The 25,278-nt window shown below is 41.3% G+C and overlaps 1 protein-coding gene across 6 annotated transcripts in view; it reads left to right on the top strand.

The window, feature by feature from the left end:
- The window catches only part of pcloa (piccolo presynaptic cytomatrix protein a), a 62,167-nt gene that overhangs the window by 25,977 nt on the left and 10,912 nt on the right, over window positions 1-25,278 (top strand). For 3 of the 6 annotated variants that reach the window (XM_082511807.1, XM_082511810.1, XM_082511811.1), the window contains exons 4-17: window positions 2,607-5,468; window positions 6,359-10,442; window positions 10,765-12,293; window positions 12,905-14,966; window positions 16,453-16,500; window positions 17,110-17,192; window positions 17,387-17,462; window positions 19,497-19,622; window positions 21,494-21,602; window positions 21,929-21,993; window positions 22,446-22,630; window positions 23,358-23,408; window positions 23,571-23,701; window positions 25,066-25,092. In XM_082511807.1, the coding sequence (XP_082367933.1) occupies window positions 2,607-5,468; window positions 6,359-10,442; window positions 10,765-12,293; window positions 12,905-14,966; window positions 16,453-16,500; window positions 17,110-17,192; window positions 17,387-17,462; window positions 19,497-19,622; window positions 21,494-21,602; window positions 21,929-21,993; window positions 22,446-22,630; window positions 23,358-23,408; window positions 23,571-23,701; window positions 25,066-25,092 (11,438 nt within the window). The remainder of the gene's footprint in view (window positions 1-2,606; window positions 5,469-6,358; window positions 10,443-10,764; window positions 12,294-12,904; window positions 14,967-16,452; window positions 16,501-17,109; window positions 17,193-17,386; window positions 17,463-19,496; window positions 19,623-21,493; window positions 21,603-21,928; window positions 21,994-22,445; window positions 22,631-23,357; window positions 23,409-23,570; window positions 23,702-25,065; window positions 25,093-25,278) is intronic. The other 3 variants (XM_082511812.1, XM_082511809.1, XM_082511808.1) reach the window with 3 other exon arrangements.

Genomic DNA, 25,278 nt, shown 5'->3' with positions numbered 1-25,278 from the left:
TTTTTGTGTATCACAATCATATTAGAGATGTAATGAAGGTAAATGACATATTTAAGAAGCTGAGGATCTTTGGAAAACGTGCTAGCTAAGTAGGAAGGGGGGGTGAGGAGGGAGCTTTTTTGCAATAGGACAGTGGAGAGAAGACAGGAAAGCTGGGGGAAAGATATGTAGTAAATAGGGCTGGGCGATATATCGAGTTTTTTTTAAAAATATCGATATATTTTCATACGAGATATAAGATGTGACAATATCGTTTATATCGATATAGTCTATGTTACGTTATAATTATACTTGTGGAGCCGCAGGTTTGCCTCTCTTTCGTCCACTTTTGTCTCTACGCAACGTTACTCGGCCTCGCCTCTCCTTCACTGAACACAACTCCCCCTCCCCCATAGCTTCACCTGCAGGCAATGACAAGATGAAAGAGGAAAATCTCTGTTAGCGAGTTACCGTGCGTGGGGCTGGACGGCGTCAACGTGTTAGCGAGCTAACCGCGCTAACGACATGCAGCCCGGAGGGGTTGCACGGCCTAAAATCCTTTCATTTTCTCAAAAATCGCGCCTTATGTATGAATTCTGGTTGTGCTTACTGACCGCGAACCGATTTTATGTGGTACACAGCGCTCAGCAATCTGTCAAAAAATGTTTTAATATGACTTTGCTAAGCTACGGAGCTGCACCGCTTGATGGATTGTCGGAGGATTACGGCTACCGGGGAGGAGCCTCGCGGAGTGATACGTACTGTGTGTGTATAAGGACCACAAATGGCACCTGTTCAGAGACGTGGTGCAGCTGTGAAATCTGTCTCTTTGTTATTATGCTCAGCGTCTATTAGTTTACATTTTGACTGCACAATTGTGAGCTTTTTGTTATGCACAAAAACAACATTGTTTTCTTTTATTTATGGACCATGATTATTTAACCCTTGTATGGTGTTCGGGTCTGTGAGACCCGTGTTCAGTTTTTTTCAAAAGAAAAATTAAACAATTAATTATTTTTTCACGTGTAAATGTGTTGTGTCTTTCCACTCACTCCACTTGATTATAACTGATTTATTTATAACATTTTATATAAAAGAAAAACGAGAAGCACATTAATTCATAAATGTGATCTAACAAAGGTAAAGGGAAAAAATTAACCATGTTTGCTGTTCATATGTCTTGTAATTGGGATGAAGTAAACATCTGTTCAGTAATTTAACATAAAATTGTTTGATAGTGTTAATTTGGAAAGCCAAAACTCTAGCGGGTCCACCAGACCCATGAACACTGGCTGAGTAACAAAAATACGAACACCACACAAGGGTTAATAAATGCTGATAATTTATTTTTGAGTAATTTCTTCATGTACATCTACGCTGTATGTAAATAAAAGTGCCCGTGTGACATCTGGGACACAGTGTGACTAGGAACTCTCTTTTTGTTCTTAACTTATGGCTTTAAAAAAAAAATCGAGATATATATCTTATATCGCCATCCAGCTAAAAAATATCGAGATATGAATTTTGGGTCATATCGCCCAGCCCCAGTAGTAAATAGTAACAGGGTGGATTCAAACTTGGACCTCCATGTTAGGTAACTGGTAAACTAAACCAGTACCCCTGAAATTGCTAATGTTTGAAGTGTTTAATTAACATTTTGCTGATGACAACAGATGCAAAAATTCTGCTGATACAGATGCACTGTTTATGTTCATATATACTTGTACACACACACAGCAAAACCTATAATAATGCAGTCTCTGTGCTTAGTTTGCCTCATAAATGTCTGCATCGGCCACCCAACCCTTTCTGACATGCCTTGGTAAACCCCTGGTCCCATTACTATGCATTATGCATGGACCTATCTCTTAAGTCCCACAAAAGTAAAAGCTCCCCTTGAAAATAGAAGTTATACTGTCACAGGGTAACTTGTCACAGTGACATTTTAAATGTGCAGAAACATTTTGTTTCACAGTGTTAGAATTATAATGATAAAAAGAGCATCTTTTGGGCAGAGTCTCACCAACCTGCAAAACAGTTTCTAAATTGTAGAACAATTAATAATAAGGATACTGTTCCTCAAAATTGTAAAGACTTTGAATAGCTTACAGTATACAAATCTATGTGGGCAAGGAACAAGGCACAACATTAAAAACAAGCCTGACTCTGTCATGGAAATCCCTGCATGGGCTCAGGAACACATCCAGAAATCTCCGTCTGAGAACGTGGTTCACTGTGTCATCCGCAACTGTAGGTTAAAGCTCTGTCATGCAAAAAAGAAGCCATATGTGAGCATGATCCAGAAACACTGCTGTCTTCTCTGTGCCAGAACTCATTTAAAATGAACTGATGTAAAATGGAAAAATATTCTGTGGTCAGGTCAGATTAATTGAATTTTAAAAGTCTCTTTGGACGCTGTGTTCTCTAAGAGGACTAAAGAGGACAGATCAGTTCTCAAGCTTGCATCTGATGCCAGCCATCAATGCTGAAAGGTATATATATTGGTTTTAGAGCCGCATATTGTCTCTTCCCTCACAAGAAGAGGGGATGCTACACAGTTGGACTTTGGGTTGTAAAAACATTCAGGCAAAATTACTAACAGTGTTTTTTTGATGTTTGTCTTACAGAAAGAATGGCTTTGCCTCACCTGTCAAACTCAAAGAGCGATGTCAGGCCAGCTGGGAGATGTTTCACCATCATCCATGGCTTCCCCGAAGAAGCAGCCTCCTGGTCCTGTTCCCTCCTCCACACCTCCCCCTGCTGCTGTAGATAGCAAACCTGTAGTAGAACCAGCAGAGCCAACCCCACCAGCTTCTGAGACCAAGGTAGTGCCCACAACCCCCTCTGAATCAACACCTGATAGTGCACTAATTTCACCTAATCATAGTATTCCTCCTCCTGAAAACAGTTCACAATCAAAAGAACAAAACCAAACACTAGCAAATGAGAATATTATTCTTTCTGAGAAAGACGTTCCTGTAGTAGAACCAGCAAACCTAACCCCACAAGCTTCTGAAACCAAAGTAGTGACCACAACCCCTACTGACTCCATGCCTGAGAGTGCACTGATTTCGCCTAATCATAGTATTCCTTCTCCTGAGAATGGTTTACACTCAAAAGAACAAAATCAAACACTAGCAGATGAGCATACTATTCACCCTGAGAAAGAGGTTCCAGTAGTAGAACCAGCAAACCTAACCCCACCAACTTCTGAGACCAAATTAGCACCCCCTGAGGCTGAGCTTGATAGTGCGGTAATTTCACCTAATCATAGCACTCCTCCTCCTGAGAACAGTTCGCATGACCCACCACAGACAACAGAACAACAAGAAGAAGATGAGAATGCCATCTACCCTGAGAAAGAAGTTCCTGTTTCAGAGAGTTTAGCTGATAGTACCCATGTAGCCCCACCAGCTGAGGAACAGCAAAACAGCTCTGAGAGAATAGCAGAGGATCCCCCTCAGCCAGGGAAAGAGCCATTTGATTCTGATCAACAAACTGTCAGTGAACTCCCAGCAGCTGAGCAACAACAGAGTAGCTCTGAGAAAGAATCAGAGGACCATCCTCATCCCTGTACAGAGATAGCTAATGATGAGCAACAAGCACAGAGTGCAACTGTCAGTGAAATCCCAGCAGTTGTGCAACATCAGAGTAGTTCTGAGAAACCCACAGAGGACCTTTCTCTCCCTGTGGAAGGTGAGACACAAAATCCATTGAGTAATGCAGGTTTAGACAAGACAACAGACCCTGCTGGGGCAGAAACTGAGCCAAATCCCGAGATTACGCAAAGTGAGGCTGCCGCTCCCCTGGCAGATAGTAAGAAAGTGGAACCCAGTCAAGAAAAGCATCCAGAAGTGACAACAAATGCAGCTGAGCCAAAGCCTGCTTTGATCCCTGAAGCAGTTAGACAGGAAACAGCTCCTGCTCAACCTGATACTACGGCTGCAAGTGTGAAAGAGGAGAAAACAACAGAGGTTTTAGCCGAGAAACCCCTGATAGGTGAACCACAAGTTACTCCAGCAGATCACACTCCACCTGACAGTGGAACAACACCTAATGTCAAGAGTGATGTTAGTGCAGAAGTAGAACCGAAAAACTCTGCGTCCCCTGTTGAACAAGTTGATGTCCCTGAACCTGATAAAGCTGATGAAGAATTAAAACAAAAACAGGCAGCAAGTGCAGAACCTGAAATTTCTTCTGCAGTATCAGAAAACCATCCTGTCTCAGCTTCAGAGGGAAAAGGTCAGGCAAACGAAGTGAAAAATGAACAGTCAGAAAAAGATCAGGAGCCCACATTACTTGATCTGGCAGATAAATCCTCTCCTGTTGCTCAGTTTGAAGGAGAAACGAAAGCTGTGGAGAAATCAAATGAGGAGAACATCGCTGAAAATAAAGTTTCTCAGGAACTTAATAATGAGGTAGACACAACAGCGCAGAAAGCACCTGAGGGAGCTGATGAGGGAACAGTTGAGATTAAAACAAATGCATGTGTACCGATAACTACTGAGGTAAAACCTGATGACGAGGAAGCTGCTGAAGAAAAAGAAAATGAGGAGAATACAGTTCATAATGAAACTAACCAGAAACCTCTGGAACAGAATGTTACTAATACAGAAAATTCGTCTCCTCTTCTCGACAAGAAGGAATCTGCAACGGGATTAGAGCCGGCTGCAACTGTTCCAGAGGAAATGCCAAAAGAAGAAATAGATATACAGAACAAGATAAAAGCAGGAACAAAGAATGAGCCAGCTGAGGAGAGCATTATTGAAACAGCATGCTGTTTGTCAGAGAAGTCACAGGAGAAAGGAAAGACTGTGGTCGAAGAAGAGCGCACACCCGAAGCCACGGTGTTAAAATCAGATAATAAATCTGACAATGCAACGGTTATCTCTGTTCCACCACCCCCTGACTTCGAAGAGCCACAAATGGTCAATGAGGTGCCAGTGCAAAGTGTAGACAGCGCGTTATCCTCAGCTGTTACCAGTAAGACAAATGTCAGCGATCAAGCCAGTGAGGGGAACCTTTTCCAAGATGAGTCAGAGATGGGCTCACAAAAGACAAAGAGTATTGCTGAAAATCAACACGAAGCAGAGGAAGATACATCAGCTGTGACAGGCGGCGATGAGCAATTGTCAATCAAAGAGAAGAACGAAGCAGAATGTGACAAAAAAGACGATGAGTCACAACCTGTTGCTGGCAACATGCAGACAACTATTTCAGTATCAGAGGCAAACGCAGTGTGCGACAAAGAAGGCACTGCAGAGTTTGATGTAGGCGAGGATGCAATATCAAAGAAGGATGAAGTATCAGAGACAGCTTTTGAAAATGGAGGTGTGCCTCTATCAGTATCTTCAGCTCCTGTCACAGAACCTGAAATCCCAGTTTCTGTAGTAAGTGAGCAGGACAGCAGCCCGAAGGAGGAAAACACTAACGTGGAGGAGGAAAAGGAGCCCCTTGAAAAACTCAATGATGAAGCCGAACTTTCTGAGGTGACCATAGTATTTAGCAGATGTAGAGGTAGATTAGAAAAAATGATCTTTCAGAACTGCTTGACCATTGCAAAAACAAAAAAACTTAAATAACTTAAATACAAAACAAGAATTTACAGTTGGAGGAAATGAAAAATTGTTCATTCCAGATGGGTTTTACTAGAGGTTGAATGAAGTATTGGTAGAACAATATATCCTACTGCTTCACCTTGCAATAAAATTATTGATAATCTTGGACCAACTATTAATATTTCTTTAAAAACATGCTGCTACACTAAATAGATTCCTCCTCAGCTAATTTGATGTATCAGAGTTGCTTTTAATGACTTCTTGTTGTGCCAAATGAATGACAGATAGTGAAAGCAATATTACTCACATGTTAAAATAGAAGAAGCACAAATGAGGGAAATACAGTAGTAGACACTTCCAAAGAGCTAGTTAAATGAGCTGACATGTTATTACACACACATTGAAACACAATGAGTCATTACATTACAATACCATGATTATCTACTTCAAGTACACAAAGATATTAATTATAATAAAAATGCTCACTTAATTTTTTGCCAAATTAAACAATGTATGTCTAAATTGTTAAATATACAGTTTAATGTTTGGATTACTCATTAAGCATATGACATTCCTGAAAAGTGGAATAGTAAGAGCTGGATAATAGTTCAAGGTTTTGCTCTCATATGGTCATTGTCGAAAATACCCCACACTAGTCATTCCTATTAACTCCTGAAATATATTTTAAATCTTCATTTTTCATTCCTGTCATTCCTAAATTCATATGAACTTGCATGTTGTGCTTATTTAAAACAACTGTCTTCGTAATTGTCAGAAATTAAGCATATATACTGAAAAAGTTTGTTTTTTTTATTCATCAGGTGAAAACAGTGGAGACCTTGAAAGAGCCTGGAATTAAAGAAGCAGCTGTCAAGGAAGGCAGCCCAACCAGCCCATCAGACCTAGCAAAGCTAGAAAGCACTGTCCTGCCCATCCTTGAGGCCCAGGCAACCACACAAGAAGAGGAGAAAAAAACAGACACTCTAAAGGCCAGGCGTAAATTAGAAGTGCTTCCTCTCTCACCTGACTCTCCTAGCTCAGAAGAGGACAGAGTGGTTTCTGATAAGAACGGCAATGGTACCACAAAGAAAAAGCTCCTTGTGCCCATGGATGTCAAGGCAGATTCCCTGGACGATAGCAGTGAAAGCTTTGGAAAAGAAAGCCCTATGTCAGGAGATGATGAAGAATTTATCCGAAAACAGATAATGGAAATGAGTGAGAATGAAGATGCTTCACAATCTGATGAGGAAAACCTAGTTCGGCGAAAGATCAGAGAGGACGAGAAGAAACAAAAGGAACAAAAGAAAACAGAAACTGTAGAGAAGGGCACGACAGGGAAAGTCAGACGGCTTACCAAGAAAAGCACCATAAGCCCAGATGATGAAGATAAGGAATTTGGTACTTTAGTGGATAAACCTGATATAAACAAAGATATGGAAGCAGAAACAAAAGAAGGGAAGCAACAAAGTGGTACTGCAGTTCGCAAATTCCAAACTATGGAGCTGAATACAACTAGCAGCCCTGTGTCTATACCCAATGATGATGGAGAGCCTGAAATGGAAAGCCTGACAGATTCTCCAGATGATCGGTCTAGAGGTGAGGGGTCTTCCAGTCTACATGCGTCCAGCTTCACTCCTGGAACTTCCCCAACATCCCTCTCATCACTGGATGAAGACAGTGATAGCAGTAGTCCGAGCCATATCCGCAGTGGTGAAGGTAAACAGCACAGGAAAGCCAAACACAGACAACCTGGTCAAATGCTGCCAACTATCGAAGACTCTTCTGAGGAAGAAGAGTTACGGGAAGAGGAGGAGCTGCTCAGGGAGCAAGAAAAACAGAAGGGCTCAGGGAAAAAATCCAAAAAAGATAAAGATGAGATTCGAGCCCAGAGGAGGCGAGAGCATCAAAAGACACCGCCAAGCAACCTTTCCCCTATTGAAGATGCCTCACCAACTGAAGAGCAGAGGCAGGAAGCTGAAATGGAGGAGATTAGACGATCATCTTGCTCAGACTTTTCACCCAGTATTGAATCAGATCCTGAAGGATTGGAAATCCATGCTGCAAAGATTGCGGCAGTCCAGAAAACCTATCAGCTGCCCATGTCTGTATCTCTTCACTCCCCAACAGATGATCAAAATATTGATAAACCACAGAAAAAACCTCTCAGATCTGCTGATGAAGCCTATGAGGAGATAATGCTGAGGGCCAAGTCTCCAACAGCTGACAAAGGTGAAATTCAGCCAGAAAAAGAGTCCCTATATGGAGGCATGCTCATCGAAGATTATGCATATGCATCTCTTATTGACAATTCGACAGCTGATCTCGAGGACACAGAGAAGATTACTGTTCCCACTCAGCCCAAAAAGCTGCGATCGCCAGATGAAGTTTATGAAGACATGATAAAGAAAAGAAAGGAATTCATGCAGCTGGAGCAGGAATACCAAAATATGCAGGCAAAAAAGGAAAGCACTAACCCAGAAATTGTGCTACAACCTGCTGATATTACTGTTTCCAAAAGCAGTACAATAACATTAGACATGGATGGGAAGCCATTGTTGGATGCTGAAACTGCCTATGAAGAGCTAATGAAAAGAGTCCTGACTCCTGGAACAAGTCCAACTCAGCATGAGCCAAAAGTAGAAGCCACTGCATCTAGAAAGGCACTCCACCCTATTCCAGACTTAAAAGTAACGCAGTGCTCTTCAGGAGAGTTATCTTCTGATGATGAAATTATACCTAAAAAGGAAGTGGAGAAAAATCCTGTATCAGATGTCTCATCAGCAATGGAAACTGAGCCTGTGAAAGAAACGTTTCCATCACCCACATCAGATCAGCAACCTGAAACCACAATCAAAGCAACCCAAGGTGATATTGTGGACTTGACTAGTGCATCTACAAAAACATCAGCTCCTGTGATTGCCAGTGTATCACCCTTGCCTACAGTCCCCCAGTATACACCTGGTATACCAAGTGTAGTATCAACTGCCCCACCTGTGCCCCCGAAGCCAACTGTCCTGCGTAGGGCTAATTCTCAGGAAAAAACAGAAGAACCTGTTGCACCGCCGCTCCCTCCTCCTACTCCTCCAAAACCTACTGTGTTTCCCAGGAAAGCTCCAGTTCCACTTCCACCTCAGGCTTCAGCAGCTCCAGTAAGGCAAGAGACAGTGACTATGACTACAGCTCAAGCATCACCTACAAGACAAGTAGTTACTCCAACATACAAACCTCATGTTCCCCCTCCTGTACCCCCAAAGCCATCCATCCCCGTTGGAATTGGGGATAGCCACAAACCAGGACATGGTGTTAAACCACCAATTGCACCAAAGCCTGGCTCACAGCCTTCATCACCTGCCCATGCCCCACATCCACAAAGACCCTCTGTACTTCCCACAGGTCCTAGTGACATAGCCCTTAATCTAAGCCCCACTTCTGAAAGCAAAATGTTTCAACCATCACCAAAGTCTCCTTCTTCTCCAAGATATGCCAGCAATCTTCGTGACACATATGTGGTCATCACTCTGCCATCTCAGCCTAGCTCTCCTGTAGATAGTGTTACCACTCATGCTCCCTCTAGCCCTGGTCCAGCATCTCCTTCATGGCAAGCTCAGCCTGAGACATACCACCATCAGCAGCCTCAACCTCAACCATATTCACAGCAGCAGCAGCAGCAACAAACACCTCCTCAAACAACCAGGGTGCCTCTGGCATATACACGAGTCACAGAATCCATTGAAAGTCAAGAAATTTGTGGGCCTGAAAAACATGTATCTAGCTCTTGTCATATAATTGAGGCTATATCAGCCTCAGCACAGCCACCTGTGGTGATGCCCAACCTCATCTCTCAAGTGGTTACCACAGAAGTCCAAAGGACCACTGTCTCTGTTGTTCATGAAAGGACACCACCACCAGTGCCAGCTCCAAGGGCAAATGGTCTCCCAATATCAATGCAGAAGCCTATGCCCCAGTTGCCAGCACAGAATGGACAGGCTATTCAACCTTCTGAGGTGGTAGATCTTAGGACTATGAAAGTGGATCCAGAATCAACCACACGTGGTGTGGATCTGTCTGCTGGTCCAGACTCAAGACATCAGTCCCTTACGACTGATGTCAGTCGTCACAGCAGTGCAGTGCAGTCCCCTGTGGTCAACCTCAGTGCTGAATCATCTACAGTTTCTATAGTAACTGATAGCATTACCATCGTGACTTGTGCTGCCACAATCCAGCGACGCGACAACTTGGACACCTCTTTGACCTCTTCAGTACCCCTTCAGCTAACAAAAAACAAATCATTTGAACCCGTTTCTCAAATTATTTATCGACCAATTGATTCTCAGCCGTCTACTCATGCTACTGCTGAGATCCCTATTAATCTCTCAGTTGGATCTAGTACGAGTGGAGGAACACTCCAGGCCACCCCTGTAACAATTGCACCCGCTTCTGTTGCAAGTTGTATTGCTAATGGATTAACTAATGGCACAACCACAGTGTCAGGAGCTGTTGACCTTAGCACAAATAAACCATTCAACACTGTGGTTTCAGTGGATACTGCGTCTACCGAAGTGGTTACAGCTGTAATCACAGACGATGGCAAACCAGTGGATCTGACTGCAGGGAAAAGAGCTGTATGTTGTGATGTTGTGTACAAGCTTCCATTTGCAGGAAGTTGTGCAACTCACCAACCTACCACACCCTTGCCTGAAGATCGCTTTGGATATCGTGACGACCACTATCAGTATGACAGGTCGCCTTATGGCATGAGAGGGTTTGGTGGAATTAAACCTTCTATGTCAGATACTAACCTAGCAGAGGCTGGTCTCTTCATTTACAAGAGTAAAAACAGCTATAATTTCAGTGGCACAACTGAAGGTGCAGTAGATCTTACCTCAGCAAAGATTTCTGATGCAGGTCAGTGCAGTGACATTGCAGACCTGTCACTTAAATGTCACTTTGAACTGCTTCCACTTATTCATGGCTAATGTGGAAATAATGGCTACTTTTTGTTTTTATTTTGTTTTGCATGGACATTTTTTCTTTTTTTTTTTAATCATTTTTTTTGTTTTACCATTATATTTTTTGCATGTACCTGCATGCTGTTACTTTGTTGAACCTCATTGGAGTTTTTTTTGGTCTTCCACCTTTTTTCATTATTTGAACAAGGCATGGCTTGCTGCAACAATTAATAATTCTGTAATACTGGGACTGAAATGATATCTTTGACTTTTGACAGGTGAAGCTGTTGACTACTCCAAGAAAGGAACTTACGCTGGAATGACAATTCCTCCCTATTCTCAAGATAGAGTCACAAGTGCTGTTGGCACACTCTTTGGTACAAGCAGTGTTTTGAGATCATCAAATGGAGTGGTTTATTCCTCTGTTGCAGCCCCAGTCCCATCTACATATGCCATTACCACCCAGCCAGGGTCCATATTTAGTACAGCATACAACACCTTGTCAGGTATGCATACCAGCGACACCATGCCTTCTCTTTCCAACCTCCAGAACCTACCACTTACTCGATCCCACAGTTTTCTATCCACCATCTCTACTACTGCAGCAGAAGAACAAGCAGATGCTCCACTCAATCTAGAGATATCTAGAGGAGGCACTACTGCTGGTGATGCTGCAACTACTGCAGCAACTTCTTTATCTCTTGACACCTATACTGATGCATCTCTGGAGGCTATAGCTGCTTCACTGGAAGCGCTTTCTTCACCCATGGTTCCTGGAGACAGCCAGTATCAGGCAGAGCGCGAGAGACTAGAAATGGAAAAACTCAAGCAACAGCGCCTGGCTGAGGAATTAGAATGGGAACGGCAGGAAATTCAGCGGTTCCGAGAACACGAACAACTCATGGTGCAAAAGGAACTGGAGGAGCTGCAGGCCATGAAACAGCAGATACTTGCCCAGCAAGAAGAGGAAAGACAGGCTCACCTTATAATGCAGAAAGAAACTTACGCTCAGCAGCAGCAGCAGCTTGAGCAGATTCAGAGACTCCAAGAGCAGCTCCGTCTTCAACTGGAAGAGCAAAAGCTTCGTCAGATGTACCCAGGTGGGGACATACAAGAGGCAGTTGTCTTAGGACCTGATGGCACTGTACTGGCCCGAAAGATCACAGATAGTGGGTGCCAGACAGATGAAGAGGATGAAGCAGTCAGCAAAGCTTACACAGCAGGTAGAAAAAAGAGAACTGCTAAAAAGAGCGTTGACAGTTGTGTGCAGACTGATGATGAGGATCAAGATGAATGGGAGGCTCAGAACAGAAGCAGACAAAGCCGTCCACGTACTGCCAGAGGTGATAGGGGTGGGCAGTCTGAGATGTCTCTTCAAGCCCACACTGAGATTTCTATACAAACTGATACAGATGGGAACATTAGAATGGATACCAGAATGGAGCTTTCAGATTCTGAAAGGACCTCACCAAAGAAACGACCTACCCCCTTAGAAATAGGGCAGTCTGCTAACCTCAAAGCTGATTCTTCTACTCTTCAGGCCCCTCCTAAATCCCCCAAAGTGCTCTATTCCCCTGTATCCCCTTGTATCTCACCAAGCAAATCCCTTGAGTTTGTGTCTTATGATAAATCCCTTGGTGATACAAGCCCACAAAACCTAAGAGGAAGTCCTGATCCATCAAAAGCCTCTCCAGCAAGTCCCAGAGGACAGAAATCCATGCAGAGATCTATGTCTGATCCTAAGCCCATGAGTCCAACAGGAGAAGAAAGAGCAACATCTGGAACCCAGTATGGTGAAGGCTATACTGTAAGTACTACCATTGTAATTGACATAAATCCAGGAAGCAAAACCACAAGCCAAAAATATGAATTTATTTTAACTTTCAGATGGTGTGATCTGTGTTTAAACTTTTCTTTTGGTTGATTAAGTTTGACATTTCTGGAGAGTTATCTTCAGCTTAATCCCATTTCTAGGTAAAATATCATGGAGTATTGTAGTCAGTTTTCTGCCTGGGCAATTCACCACTGAGAATCTCATACATACATAAACAGTTGGAAATAAGCTGAGGTTGCAGGAAACACTAAGCTGTCAGAGATCCATCAAGGGTTTGTGAATAAATTATTTCTTGTGCAACAGTAGTGTGGAATATTTATGGGCAGAAATACATATGTTACTGTTACCTAGAAAAAAGATAATCAACAATTTGTCTTTCAATCACTCTACTACAATACATCCTTATAGAGGAAGACTATCAAACAACTTAAATTTATACAGTTTGCTCTGTTTTAATTACTCATAAAATGCAGCAGTTATCACTAATTAATTTATCTGAGTAACATATTGTTTATGAAGCTGAAGGCTCCTTAAACAATTATTTTGGGAACTAAACTACTTTTACAACACTTTTTTTCCTACAGGGCATAGGCTCAGGTGGTACACCAACAGGGACTCAAAAGAAGGTGAAGAGGACTCTCCCAAATCCTCCATCAGAGGATGAGTCAACAACCACTGGACAGACAGCATATAGCACTGGCTCAGCCCGTCGAAGAATGTGCCGTAATTCCAACATGGCACGCGCCAAGATCCTACAAGACATTGATCGAGAGCTAGATCTGGTGGAGCGCGAGTCTTCCAAGCTCCGCAAAAGACAAGCAGAATTAGATGAGGAGGAGAAAGAGATAGATGCAAAGCTAAGATACTTGGAGATGGGCATTAATCGTAGAAAGGACGCACTGCTTAAAGAAAGAGAGAAGAGGGAAAGGGCCTACTTGCAGAGTGTTGCAGAGGACAGAGACTACATGTCAGACAGTGAGGTTAGCAACATCCGAGAGACTAGAGGAGGTGGTGAGGATGAGGAGATTGAAAGTCATGGTCTTGAACGTCCCAGGACAGCTCCTCAGTCAGAATTGGATGACTTTGTCCCACCGCAAACCAAGCACGAGTATGGAAAATACTCTCAGTACCAATACGCTCAAAGTCAATTTCAGCAGTCTCTCTACCAGACACCTCAGTCCTACCAGTCTCATTCAATCTACTCCTCTGTCCCTTCGCTCACTACCTCCCAGCAGCAGAGTTACCACCAAATGCTTTTGTTGCAGCAGAAAGCTGCGAGACAAGCAGCCCTACTCTCAGAGCTCGATGCAACGAAATATGATGTCATTAGCCGTCAGCCTGATCCCACTTCATCAGCTTACCTTGGTGTTAAGTATGACAAATATGGGAATCATCTTGATCTCAGAGCCTTAGAAGTGGGAAGTATAGCAGGTAGCCCAATGTCAGCTGTCTCTGATTCCTACTACACAGATGTAGATCACCACACACCTCGGAGTTACATGCTGCTGGAAGATGCTGCAGAACTAGCTAAAGGCTCCACAGGTCTGTCCTCATCTTATAGTCTGGCTGAGAGGGAGCTGGCAAAGGCAGAGAAACTGCTTCGTAGGAGTGCTGCTGATCTGGGGTCTACTGACTATTTGGGATCCACGTCCAGACTTCATACCTTTGGAAAGACCCCTGACGAAGAGGATACCATGGAGGAACCCTATGAACTGAAACTTTTAAAGCAGCAGCTTAAGCAAGAGTTTAGGAGAAGTACAGGTGGGACTGAAAACTTAGAACAATTGACAGGTCTCTCACAGCACTACTATACACCAAGCTCTAGCATCTCTGGTTACTCTCAGAGACACTATCCAAAGTCAGAAAAGTATAGCATCAGTCGACTTACTCTTGAGAAGCAGGCAGCTAAACAACTCCCAGCATCTATGTTGTACCAAAAACATAAGACACCACTACTAGATCCTAAAATCTCCTCCAAGTATTCCTCTATTACAGACAGTAGAGGTTTAGAGACTGACTATACTAGCTATTTGGGGTCCACCAGTGCATCCCCAAGATCCAGCCGTCTCTTGCAAGATGAGATTACCTTTGGTCTTCGGAAGAATATTGCAGAGCAGCAAAAGTATTTAGGATCCACCCTGGGTGCTAACTTGGCTGGGTCACTTAACTTGAGTCAGAGCTTGGGTTTGGATTCTGCCTATCCTAGTGGTAGTCGTTCAAGACCATCCTCCAGGCCCACATCTTGCTATGGCCTGGACTTGTCTATCAAAAGAGACCCATCAAGCTCTTCACTCAGGCTGAAAGGAGATGGTGAAGCATCTGGAGACGGCCCAAATTATCAAACCCCATCTGGTCGCACCAAACCTACTAGCCTTCCCATTGTCCAAAGTGGGCGCGGCAGAATACCCATAGTGGCCCAGAATTCAGAAGAAGAGAGTCCACTGAGCCCTGTTGGGCAGCCTATGGGTATGGCCCGTGCATCAGCGGGACCTCTGCCTCCCATCTCAGCCGATTCAAGGGACCAATTTGGTTCTTGCCTTTCATTGCAAGACTCCCAGCAGCAGCAACATATCAGGGAAGAGCCAACAAGGGGTAGGAGTTATGTGCTGCTGGATGATCTTCAGGGCACCATGTCAGATAGCGAAGGTAAAAAACAGACTTGTTACACTGCCACTTCATTCCTAATTAGCGTTTCATCATTAACACTTTTTGGTTATGGTTTGTCTTGCATGAATTTATTACTAAAGTGGGTAAAATATAGCTTGTGTTTCTTCATTCAGACTCAGCATGTCTTTTGAGGTGTTTTTGTTTTTCCTTTGCATTCTGTTGAATGTGTCTTCTTATTCCTTTCTAGTGCAAGTACATTTAATATTGAGTTCCTTTGTGCATGCAAATCATTTGTAAACTTTTCTGTTTCCTATAGACTTGAATGTATCTTTATGTATACACTGTTTTCTATTTTCTGTTCTATTCTCATCCCAATTATTGTGTAACATCTTCCTATATGAGTTCACTGCACTGTACAGTCTGACATCCTGTTTCAGATACATGAAAGGCGTCCCCCAAGAAATACAACTTTAAAACTCAACATGATGTCACACGTAGCTGTTGAAATGCTTGAAGTATTTTAAATCCTTCTAATTAAGCATTTAGACGACAGTAGTATATTGATCCTTTAAAATAGATCACATAGAGAAAATGTTTTCACTGTAAATGATGCAATGAAAAAAGTGCCTTTGCCACTCAAAAAGTTAGAGTTCTGTCAGTTTCAGTCAATTTCTCTTAAGCATAATAGTGTCCTGTCTGCATTTTCATAGACAGTAATATACAAATATATATTTTTGGATTATTGATGTGCAATGTGAATACAGGATATTTACTTAGTTATTCCATGATTGCATTTAACTTTCTACTAGTACCCAGTAAGACTAAACTATAGGAAGATTTAAAATGTTTTTTTTGTTTTGTTTTGTTTCATTTTGTTTGAAATGCATGATATTTCTTTGCAATACTTCTGTGTTAATAAATATAAAACTTTTACATGCATGTCTTGTCTTAAATATCTGCTTTTGTGCACTGTGATACATGAGTGATTTTATGCTGCATGAAATGCATGCATGCCTCCTTCATGTAAGAAGATCACCGAAAATCTGATCATTTGATTAACTTCTGTTAAGCAAACATAGTTCATTATTTTTGGTGCAGCTTCTATAGCTGAAAGCAAATGAGCTGTCATACATATGAGGACAGTATTTTTTTCCAAAACAGTGGTTCAAAAGCACTATTACAACAGGAAAGGGGAAAAAACATTATTGTTGCCAGCACTTGCTGCCGTGATAGCAGTGGTTCGCAATAAATCATGTGTTTCAAAAACGACTTCTATAAAGCAGCTCTAGAACTTCTAAACTTTAAGCTGAGGACAATGTATTACTAAAACAGGATGCAAAATGGGCTGTCATTAAGTGCAAACTACATTCATAGTAACATTTCCTATCTTTTTGTTTCATATGCTTAAAGATGCCATGTCTGAGTTGTCTTGAATGCAGTTTAATTATTTACCTATTGATTCATATGGATCCCAATATTTTATTCATACTTTATAATACATTAAACCCGTTTGCCTTGATTGCAGCCCTAAGTGATTCCCTGATGGCTTTGAACAGAGACGATGCAACCAATGGTAGAGTATTAGTTCAGTTCTCTACGCTAATATATTAACACCACAAATAAAATGCATATCAACAAAATGGTGTCTAAATGTTGGGGAGGTTTAAGACATTTCAAATTTGGTAATACAAACAATACTTATATTGGAAATTTAAAACAAATTTAAATGATTTTACATTTTTTACAGTTTTCATAAGATTCATCACACACTTGTTGGGGAGGAGACTCATTCACCTTCCTAACAACTGGAGAAAAATTATACAAATATACCCAACATTTACATCTATCGACAAGTATGGCAAGATAGATTTAGTTTATGCTACTGTGTTGTACTAATAGTGCTTTAATCGTTCTCAATCTGCCTTATTTTCTGTGCATACATATGGAATTGTTTTGGTTTTTGGCATCATTTTCCTACTTTGCAAAAAGTGTAACAGATTAAACTTCTGTTTGGCTCATATTTTTTCCTCATATTTTTTGCAACCTAACAACTAATATGTAGACGTTTTTTCAATGGCATGTAATCACCTTTAAATGACCTGATAACCATCCTCTGTAAGTGGATGGAAAAGTCCAGATTCTCAGATTGGTTTTGAAGCTGTGCTTGTTTTTATCCCTGAAGCCTACCACCTTAGACGGGAAGAGACAGATTGGTTTGACAAACCGAGAGATGGGTGGTCGGAGAACGGACAGGAGAAGAGACAGGTGAAAGAGGAAAAAACACATACACTGTAGTAAAGTTCTCAAAGTGTCATCTATGAAACACCAAGCTGCATGCATTCACATGGAATCATCTTGATATATATAAATATATATATAAATATGTTGCATGAATGGTGTATGGTTTTTGTATAGTAGCACAAGGCAATTAACGTCTTACCATTGTGTATGGGCCATAGGGAAAAGGTCCATACTACCCCTTCCCTCACCTCAGGGTCAAACTGCAGAGGGATCCTAAAGACCGCAGTGTCTCAGGTAAAGTAACACAGTTTACAGGAGCATCATGTTAATGGTAGAGTGACTGACTATACAGTCAGAAAGGCATGTATGTTCATGTGTTATTGACTGTTGTACAGTCAGTTAGGACTGCATCAAATATAATTAGGAATAAGAATGTTATAAAATAAACGAAATAAAAATATTTACAAAGGATAGACAACAAAATATGCATAACAAAATATAGACATTAATCTAGATCTTTTTGGGTTTACAGAGCATGACTAGTTAGCTTAATGCATATTACTTAATATTCAAGCCAAATCTCAGCAAACTAGCAGGTCACTTTGCTAGCCTATATGTTGCATCACACAACTCTTCCAGGCTCAAAGCAGCCCAGCATTTCATTTCCTGGCTTCCTTTTCGATTTGGCTCTCCTCCATGCTCATCAGTCATTGCCATGCTCAAAATGGCGTATCCCTCACACTCAGGATTATCTTATGCAATTAACAAGCAGCCCAGAAAGGAAGCGTTTTGTTTACTAGCGCCCAGTGCTGAACTGAGTCATTTTGCTGCAATGTTTTTGTTCTGGCTTCAATAACCATAAAAAATGGTTTCATGGTTCAAAATTAGTAAGGTTTCTGTTTTTGCGTAATTGAAAGCCTCTTTATGTAGGCTGAGAAAATCAATACAAGGGTAGTGGTTTAATCTAGTTAACAGTGTACTGTGTGTAGACAGTGTGCTGCCTACATATGACCTAAACTGCTGCTGGACACAGAAAATCTGCAAACAAAATGATGCACACATTTCTTTAAGACTGTGATTTAAATTAACATATCAATTTAAGCTATTAAGCTTTACCTGGAGTTTAGCTGGGTTTTCTCATCAGTTTTGGATTAAGCATCTAGTAATTTAAGTTTCAGAGACTGCATCAAAGTGTATATATTTCAGTCAAAAGTTTACAGCTAGCCAAAACCAGCAAGTATGCTATAATGAGCTTTAGCTTTAGCTATGGCTAGTTCTGGCTAGCTCCCTAGCTCCCACGATATCTAAACCCATAACTTTTAGCTACATTTTACCTGCTTATCTCTGAAAAATTATTGTATTTTTAGTAAATAACTTACATGTTTAATTTGATACAAAATATCAAATTACAGGCTTAATTCTATTTTGACCATAGATAGTATAAAAGATGGCCACAGCTACGTCACCTCTTGGTTTGTGAAGTCTCCTTAGGAGCCTCAAGATGAGGATTTTCACCATGTTGGTCTCAAAACTTAGAGGTTTTGAGAAAGGGGCACGTCTGGCTGTGAAACTGCATGCTCATTGGGCGTTGACTCGTGAATCACAAGTAGTTAGCCAATGAGCTTATTTCTAATAATCCTCAGTATGACAAGGGTTTAGAAAATGGACCTAATGCTTTATTAAATATGGTCTAAAACAGCGATCCCCAACTTTTTTGCACCACGGACCGGTTTGTGCCCGACAATATTTTCATGGACCGGCCTTTAAGGTGTCGCGGATAAATACAACAAAATAAAACTAGTACCGGTACCGAAAAAAGAAGATTTATTCATAACACACGTGAAAAGACCCAGGAAAACCGAGTTAACGAAAAAAAAAACCGATAACAAAATAACACTAAAAACTGATAAAAACCCTGAAAATCATACATTTCACACCCGAGTCTCACTCTCACGGCCCGGTACCAAATGACTCACGCACCGGTCCGTGGCCCGGGGGTTGGGGACCGCTGGTCTAAAACAAGTGACTGAGACTCAAAACTGACTCAAACTCAAAAGCACTTTTCCCTTTTTTGAAACCATAGGCATTGCCCCCTTGTGGCCATTAAAAAGAATTCAGGTCATGTCTTTTATACAGTCTTTATTTTGTCTGACTCTGTAGTCAGTGTATTTGGCTTTCTACATAATAGTCACACTTTTATGTTATTTGACGAGGTTTTTTTTGTGTACAGTCATACAAAAGAAATCATATATTGAATTATAAATGTTGTAGACTGTGGGCTACTTCTACCATAAACACTCACCAGTCTTTCTTTTGGGGCATTAACAGGAAATGGTCTGGGTATCCGAGTGGTCGGAGGAAAAGAGGTCCCTGGTAGTAATGGAGACATTGGAGCATATGTTGCCAAAGTGTTACCTGGTGGAGCGGCAGAACAAACAGGAAAGATTCTTGAAGGTAAGCTCTTTCATCTAATTAAATCTCTTATTGTGAAAATTAAGTAGAGTAAATGGAGTGTAACTACAATGTGACTGATAACTCACTAGTCTTCTGCCATACAGTTAAGGGGTGCCATAAGGTATTGTGCGATACAAAATTAAGATACAAAATGTTTCAGTCTTCTCATATAAAATTCAACAAGCATGCCAAACAAACCTTTTCTTCACGCGTGTAATTTGGGTGCATTTACATCTTTGGTCGTTCGCAGCTGACAGACTGAAAGAATCGAACATGTAGTTGGAGTGAGAGAAACAGGGAGATTACAAAAATAGGTCTTCATTTGAATTTAGTTTTATCACCTGCAGGCGACGGGCCATGACTCACATTTGGTCATGAGAGATGAGAACCAAAAACAAGAAGCTTATGGGTGTTGAGTGTTTAAACCAGCAGTTATATTTGTATCATTTTATTATCATTTTTCACCTTTTGACTAATTGGAATGGAGATAGAACCTAATGGCTGTGTCATGATAGCAGAGTTATTTTCTTAACAAATCTATTGTATTATTTGATGACTGTTCTAAAATACCAATCATTATATTATAGTTCTTAACCCACAGATATGGCCTTTTTTTTAACAATAAATTGCTTGTTTTGTGTGTAACAGGAACACATTATATTGATTTTTACATAGGGGAGTATGAGATCAGTGAACTCCTAGTCATACTCACATGAAGGGTGTCACACAATCAGTAAAGCTTGAGGTTGGACAGTTTAGACGTGTATAATCCATCTGCCTGTACTCTGAGGATGTGTTTATGTGCACTTGAGCATGACCACTTGCTGCTCTTGTTTACCTCTCCTCCTGTTTCCTTTTTATTGTAGTACATGGCTGCTTTACTTTGCTTTAACGCTCTCCACTTTTTTGTAAGCACGCTATAAAGGGTTCCAGAGAGAACAGTACCATGAAAAGATAGAAATATGATACTGAAAGTTGTTCTTTAAGTCAAAGGCCAGAGGATTCAACAACATCCTACAGAGCAATTGTGTCATGCATTTTATTCTAACACAGAGAAAAAACTAAAACTGTTAGCGGCTGCTGTAGTCCAAGAGTCAAGGTACATCTGTGGTGCCATTAGCCAGACACCTCAACCATAATAACACCCGTAACCCTGTCATCAACACCGAGCAGAATGGCTGCAAATTACTTCGGTTCTGCCAGTGGGAACACGATGCCTCACTCTGTCTGGTGCGAATATGGAGAAACGTTGTCAGATTCAACAGGGGTAGAGGCTCTGTGTCTCAGAAGGAGTGTGTGTGTATGAATGGGTGCTTGTTTGATCGCTGGAATTCAGCCTCCAAAAGCTACTATATACAGTTCAAGGGTGTTGATGAATAATACCAGTGTGGGAATACAGTGTACTCTAGCTTTCCTGTCACATATGCACGCAGCTCGAGAGTACCGTCGAAAACAGAGGACCTTCCTGATGAGCTGTTTCAATCCGTGTAAGTCCTGCCAGCGTGCAGGGTGTGTTTTGGAGCATGCGGTGGGTTTGCTGTGCTGAGTGGAATATCACTGCGCTATTTTATATATAGAAATGATCAGCCTGTCCTGGGAAACACCTGTCACTGCTAAAGCAGGTTGGAGAAAAGTGTATTTGATTGTAAATGATATATTTTTAAGATTAAACAGACCCTTTTACTCTGCTTGCTCTTAACTAATAACTAATGACTAAAATGAATGGACTGATTTTTTTAATCATTTGATTGTTTTATGAGATAGGTTTTGATTCCTTTTTTTATTTAGAGGGATGTGTCTGTACAGCACTGGATGTGGGAAAATACAGGATCAATATTGATTGCTCTTCTGGGTGTGCAAATCGTATATAGGAATGCAGGTCCTGGAGTGGAATGGTGTTCTTTTGACGGGGAAAACCTATGAAGAGGTACAAGGGCTCGTTGGACAGCCGTGTAATGAGGCAGAAGTGTGTGTCAGACTGTGAGTATAACCTGTGTCACTTGCAATCTTTCTCTTGTGCACTCTGTTCAACCCGCCATAATGTCATTCTTGTCTTTTCTTTTCTTTATATTTAAGATGGATCATTTTAACCTCTTCATGACTTTAATGTCTAATATTTAAAAGCTAGTCTTAATCACTAGCTTTGCTGTCCTGTTTTTTAATTAACTATTGTCACATCATTTTTTTCTCCATTTCTGTGATGTTTTTGTGGCTTTTCTGGTACCTTTTTTTTGTCTTTTTTCCTTGTCATTTAATTCCTTTAGTTTCACTTTTCAGAAATGTATGAAATGTAATTTTTCCAACAGGGATCTCAACATGTTGGCAGAGTCTGAGGGTTCCCAGCACCTAGATTTCCAGGAGCACAGCAAAGGTAAGTTGTTACCTAATTATTTTTATTATAATTTCAACTGGAACTGATTCCACTGATTCCTCCTCACTCCTGTTCCTCTGTCCTCAATTTTTCCCTATTAACTTTTGTCTCTTGTTATTTTCAGATGCTCTTCTCATATTCTTCTTCTTTTTATCTTCAGCTCTCTTTTTTCTCTCAAGTTGAGCCATGTTTTTTTTTTCTGTGGCCTAGTTCCTCAGTCTGTTACACAGAACAGTTCTGGAAACATGCGATTGTTTTCACAGAGCTGTCTCTATTGTGGCACTTTAATATTCACTTTTCTTTTCCATTGAATTTGACTTGGAAGTGAATTGGGTTAAGAGCCATAGTGATGATTCATTTGGTCCCTAGACAGATCATTGTCAAGATCCTTTGGTTTGTTATGTGCAGCGATGATGATCTGTACTCATAGTTAACTCATGTTAACTTTCTAGGTGACAGACCTCCCAGATCTCCAGGTGTTGATCCCAAGCAGCTAGCGGCCGAGCTGCAGAAAGTGTCACAGCAGCAGGCTCCACTGTCCACCTCCTCCTCCAGCCTGCCTGCCACCACTTCAGCAACCTCCAGCCCCGGTCAGCCAGGATCCCCCTCAGTCAGCAAGAAACGTCACAGCAGCAAGGCGAGTTTAGAGGCACGCTATCAATCACATTCTTTACGTTTTAGGCAGCCAAGCAAACATGTCAACCCCAGCCACAATCCACAGATACCGTAGAACATGCTATTCACACAGGCTTTTTTAGCTTACCCACAGTTGCTGCAAAGCTGCAAGCTGCTTTGCAACCAACCTTCGCCCCAGCTCCTCCTTTTCTCCTTTGCTGTTTCTGACTCTGTGTCACAACCTTTGATATTGATGCTTGCTCTACTCATGTAAATCCATGGAGATGGAAGTACATGGTCTTCTTTTGACTATAGCAGTCCTGGCTGCACTGTAAGCACCATTAAGATTGCAATATTGAGTTTCTGGGAAAGTTTATTTTGAAGCTATGCCTCTGTCTGCAGAGAGTTTCTGAAGAGCTCTTCTAAACTTTGTTTTAACGTTTGCTAGTAGTTGTCTTTGATTTCATAAGAGATATATCTACCTCTAACTCAATATGAATTTAAGATGTGTATAATATAATTATTTATTAGTTAAAATTAGGTAACAGTATATGTCTTTTTTAAAGGATGTCAATTATCTGAAGGGATCCCTGAAACAGATGCACAGATTCTATGATTTGGAGACTTCACAGTTTAGCCTAAAGTGCAGCATAAAGTACTGTACACCACCTTATAATCAGCTACCAGTACACACAAAAGTTCCACCTACACTTTTGTCTGTTTCACCATGTTGTTTTCATCTTTTACAGATTGCAGAGGGAACAAAGAGCCAACCCCACCCTGTATCTGGAGAGATACAGGTTTGTGACACAAAACTATTACTGTAAATCTGTAATCTGTGTAGATTTAATTCTAAGAGTATAGAATCTGAGTAGATGGATGTTATTTTTGCTAAAATTAGATAGATGCAAGACTAAAATGCAGCCGAATCTATTGTAATTCAGTTGTGTTTCTTTTTGCAGCTTCAAATCCACTATGACAAGCAGCTTGGCAACTTGATAGTTCACGTCCTGCAGGCCAGAAACCTTGCCCCGCGGGATAACAATGGCTACTCCGATCCATTCGTTAAAGTGTATCTCCTGCCAGGGAGAGGGTGAGTTAGTAGTGTTTAGACTGAAAGCACATGTTAAGGATTTCAGAGCTAGAACAAGTAATTAAGTATACAGATTTTCAGAAGCAGTAGCAGCATTCTAGCTAAGATCTTTTTTCCCATCTAGGCTACACAGACAGCCAGTCTGTTAAGCAGTAACTTAGTTTCCATTCATTTTAAAATCGATGTACAATTGATTTTGGCTTATCATGACATCATTCAATGTGCAACACATGGATGTTTCTGATATGAACTCCATAACGCCTATGTGCTACTATGCATAAGGTCGTCTTTTATTTTGACATAGTATAAGTCCAAAACTCAGCAGCCCATTTCTTTTGCTCCCGAATGGCATAAACATTATGTAAATATAATGAGGCACTTGAGTTGCCCCTGTTGATGTGTGTTCCACTGTAGGTGTGAGTGCAGTCAAAATCAATAGCTCTCATATTTACTTGCAATACAATCCAGACTCCTGCTTAAGTCTACTGCTCCCTTTCCCGCTGTGATTGCACTGTAATGCAATTGACTCTCCCACCTTCTCTTCGGCATGAGATGAGGTCCCTCGAGAGAGTGTTTTTTGTTTTTTTCCAGGGATCATTTCAGATAAAAGTAATAATATACTGTATAGCTGTGGGGTTTTTAGCTGCCACTCTCACACGCCTTCGGGTTGACTCATGCACCGATGCCACTGTGAGTTATGAACGGGTTTGGGGCTATGCTAAAGAAACTGAGAGAATGGCAGCCACAAGCCCTACGGCCACTTTAAAGTGGTTATGGAAACATGCACACTTAAAGGCATGTGTGCACATACTCGTGTATACCCTGTGTGTGTATACATGGAATCTCACAGCTATCAATGCCAGCTGCAATCCATAGAGAGGCTTTTCAGTTGCATCGCAGGTCTTCTGGCAACTACGTGGGACAGCGTCTCAATACTGAGAAGCCAGAAAAAAAACAGTGGGTTTTATTTTGTTTTACGTAAAACAAATGTTGAGCCTTCAGCTCTTGCAGCAGAAACTTTAAGAAATAAATCAGACTGCGCGATCTGGCTCATGAGTGACAGATCTCCACTCCGGTTGCCACAAGATCTGTCACGTGACCTGGGAGTCCTCTCAGCACACATACATGCAGTCATGTACACACTATAGCAAAATTTCTATCCACCACTGCAGCAGACCGCAGCTTCCTGTTCATGCCCCTTTCTAAAAGGCACACTTGACAAATCACACGCTAAACCTAAGCTAAGTGTAGACTCAATCTCCCCTCACAGTCCACAGACACTTTTTGACCCGCCCCCCACCCTCCCTCTGACTATTGTTTCTGTATGTTGTTCTCTATATTTAATGCATGCTGGACCCCCTCAGTCAGGTCATGGTTGTCCAGAATGCCAGGTATGTGACTTGCCCACTTTGGCACTTTGGTTCTGTTTTGGTTGATAATTAGTTGTCACTTTGGTTAAGGCAAAAAAAGAGCAAGGTTAATTTCTCTCTGGAAGTTTATTGATAAAAGTCACTTAGTTCAGTCCTACTAACTCCCTTCAACCTGAATATATTTCCCTTAGTATCCATTATTTCATG

This window comes from Aulonocara stuartgranti (genome assembly GCF_965226115.1).
Source record: "Aulonocara stuartgranti genome assembly, chromosome: 17".
Classification (NCBI taxonomy): domain Eukaryota; kingdom Metazoa; phylum Chordata; class Actinopteri; order Cichliformes; family Cichlidae; genus Aulonocara; species Aulonocara stuartgranti.
Note: the sequence above shows the minus strand (reverse complement) of the source record. Positions and strands in the feature narration are given on the sequence as shown.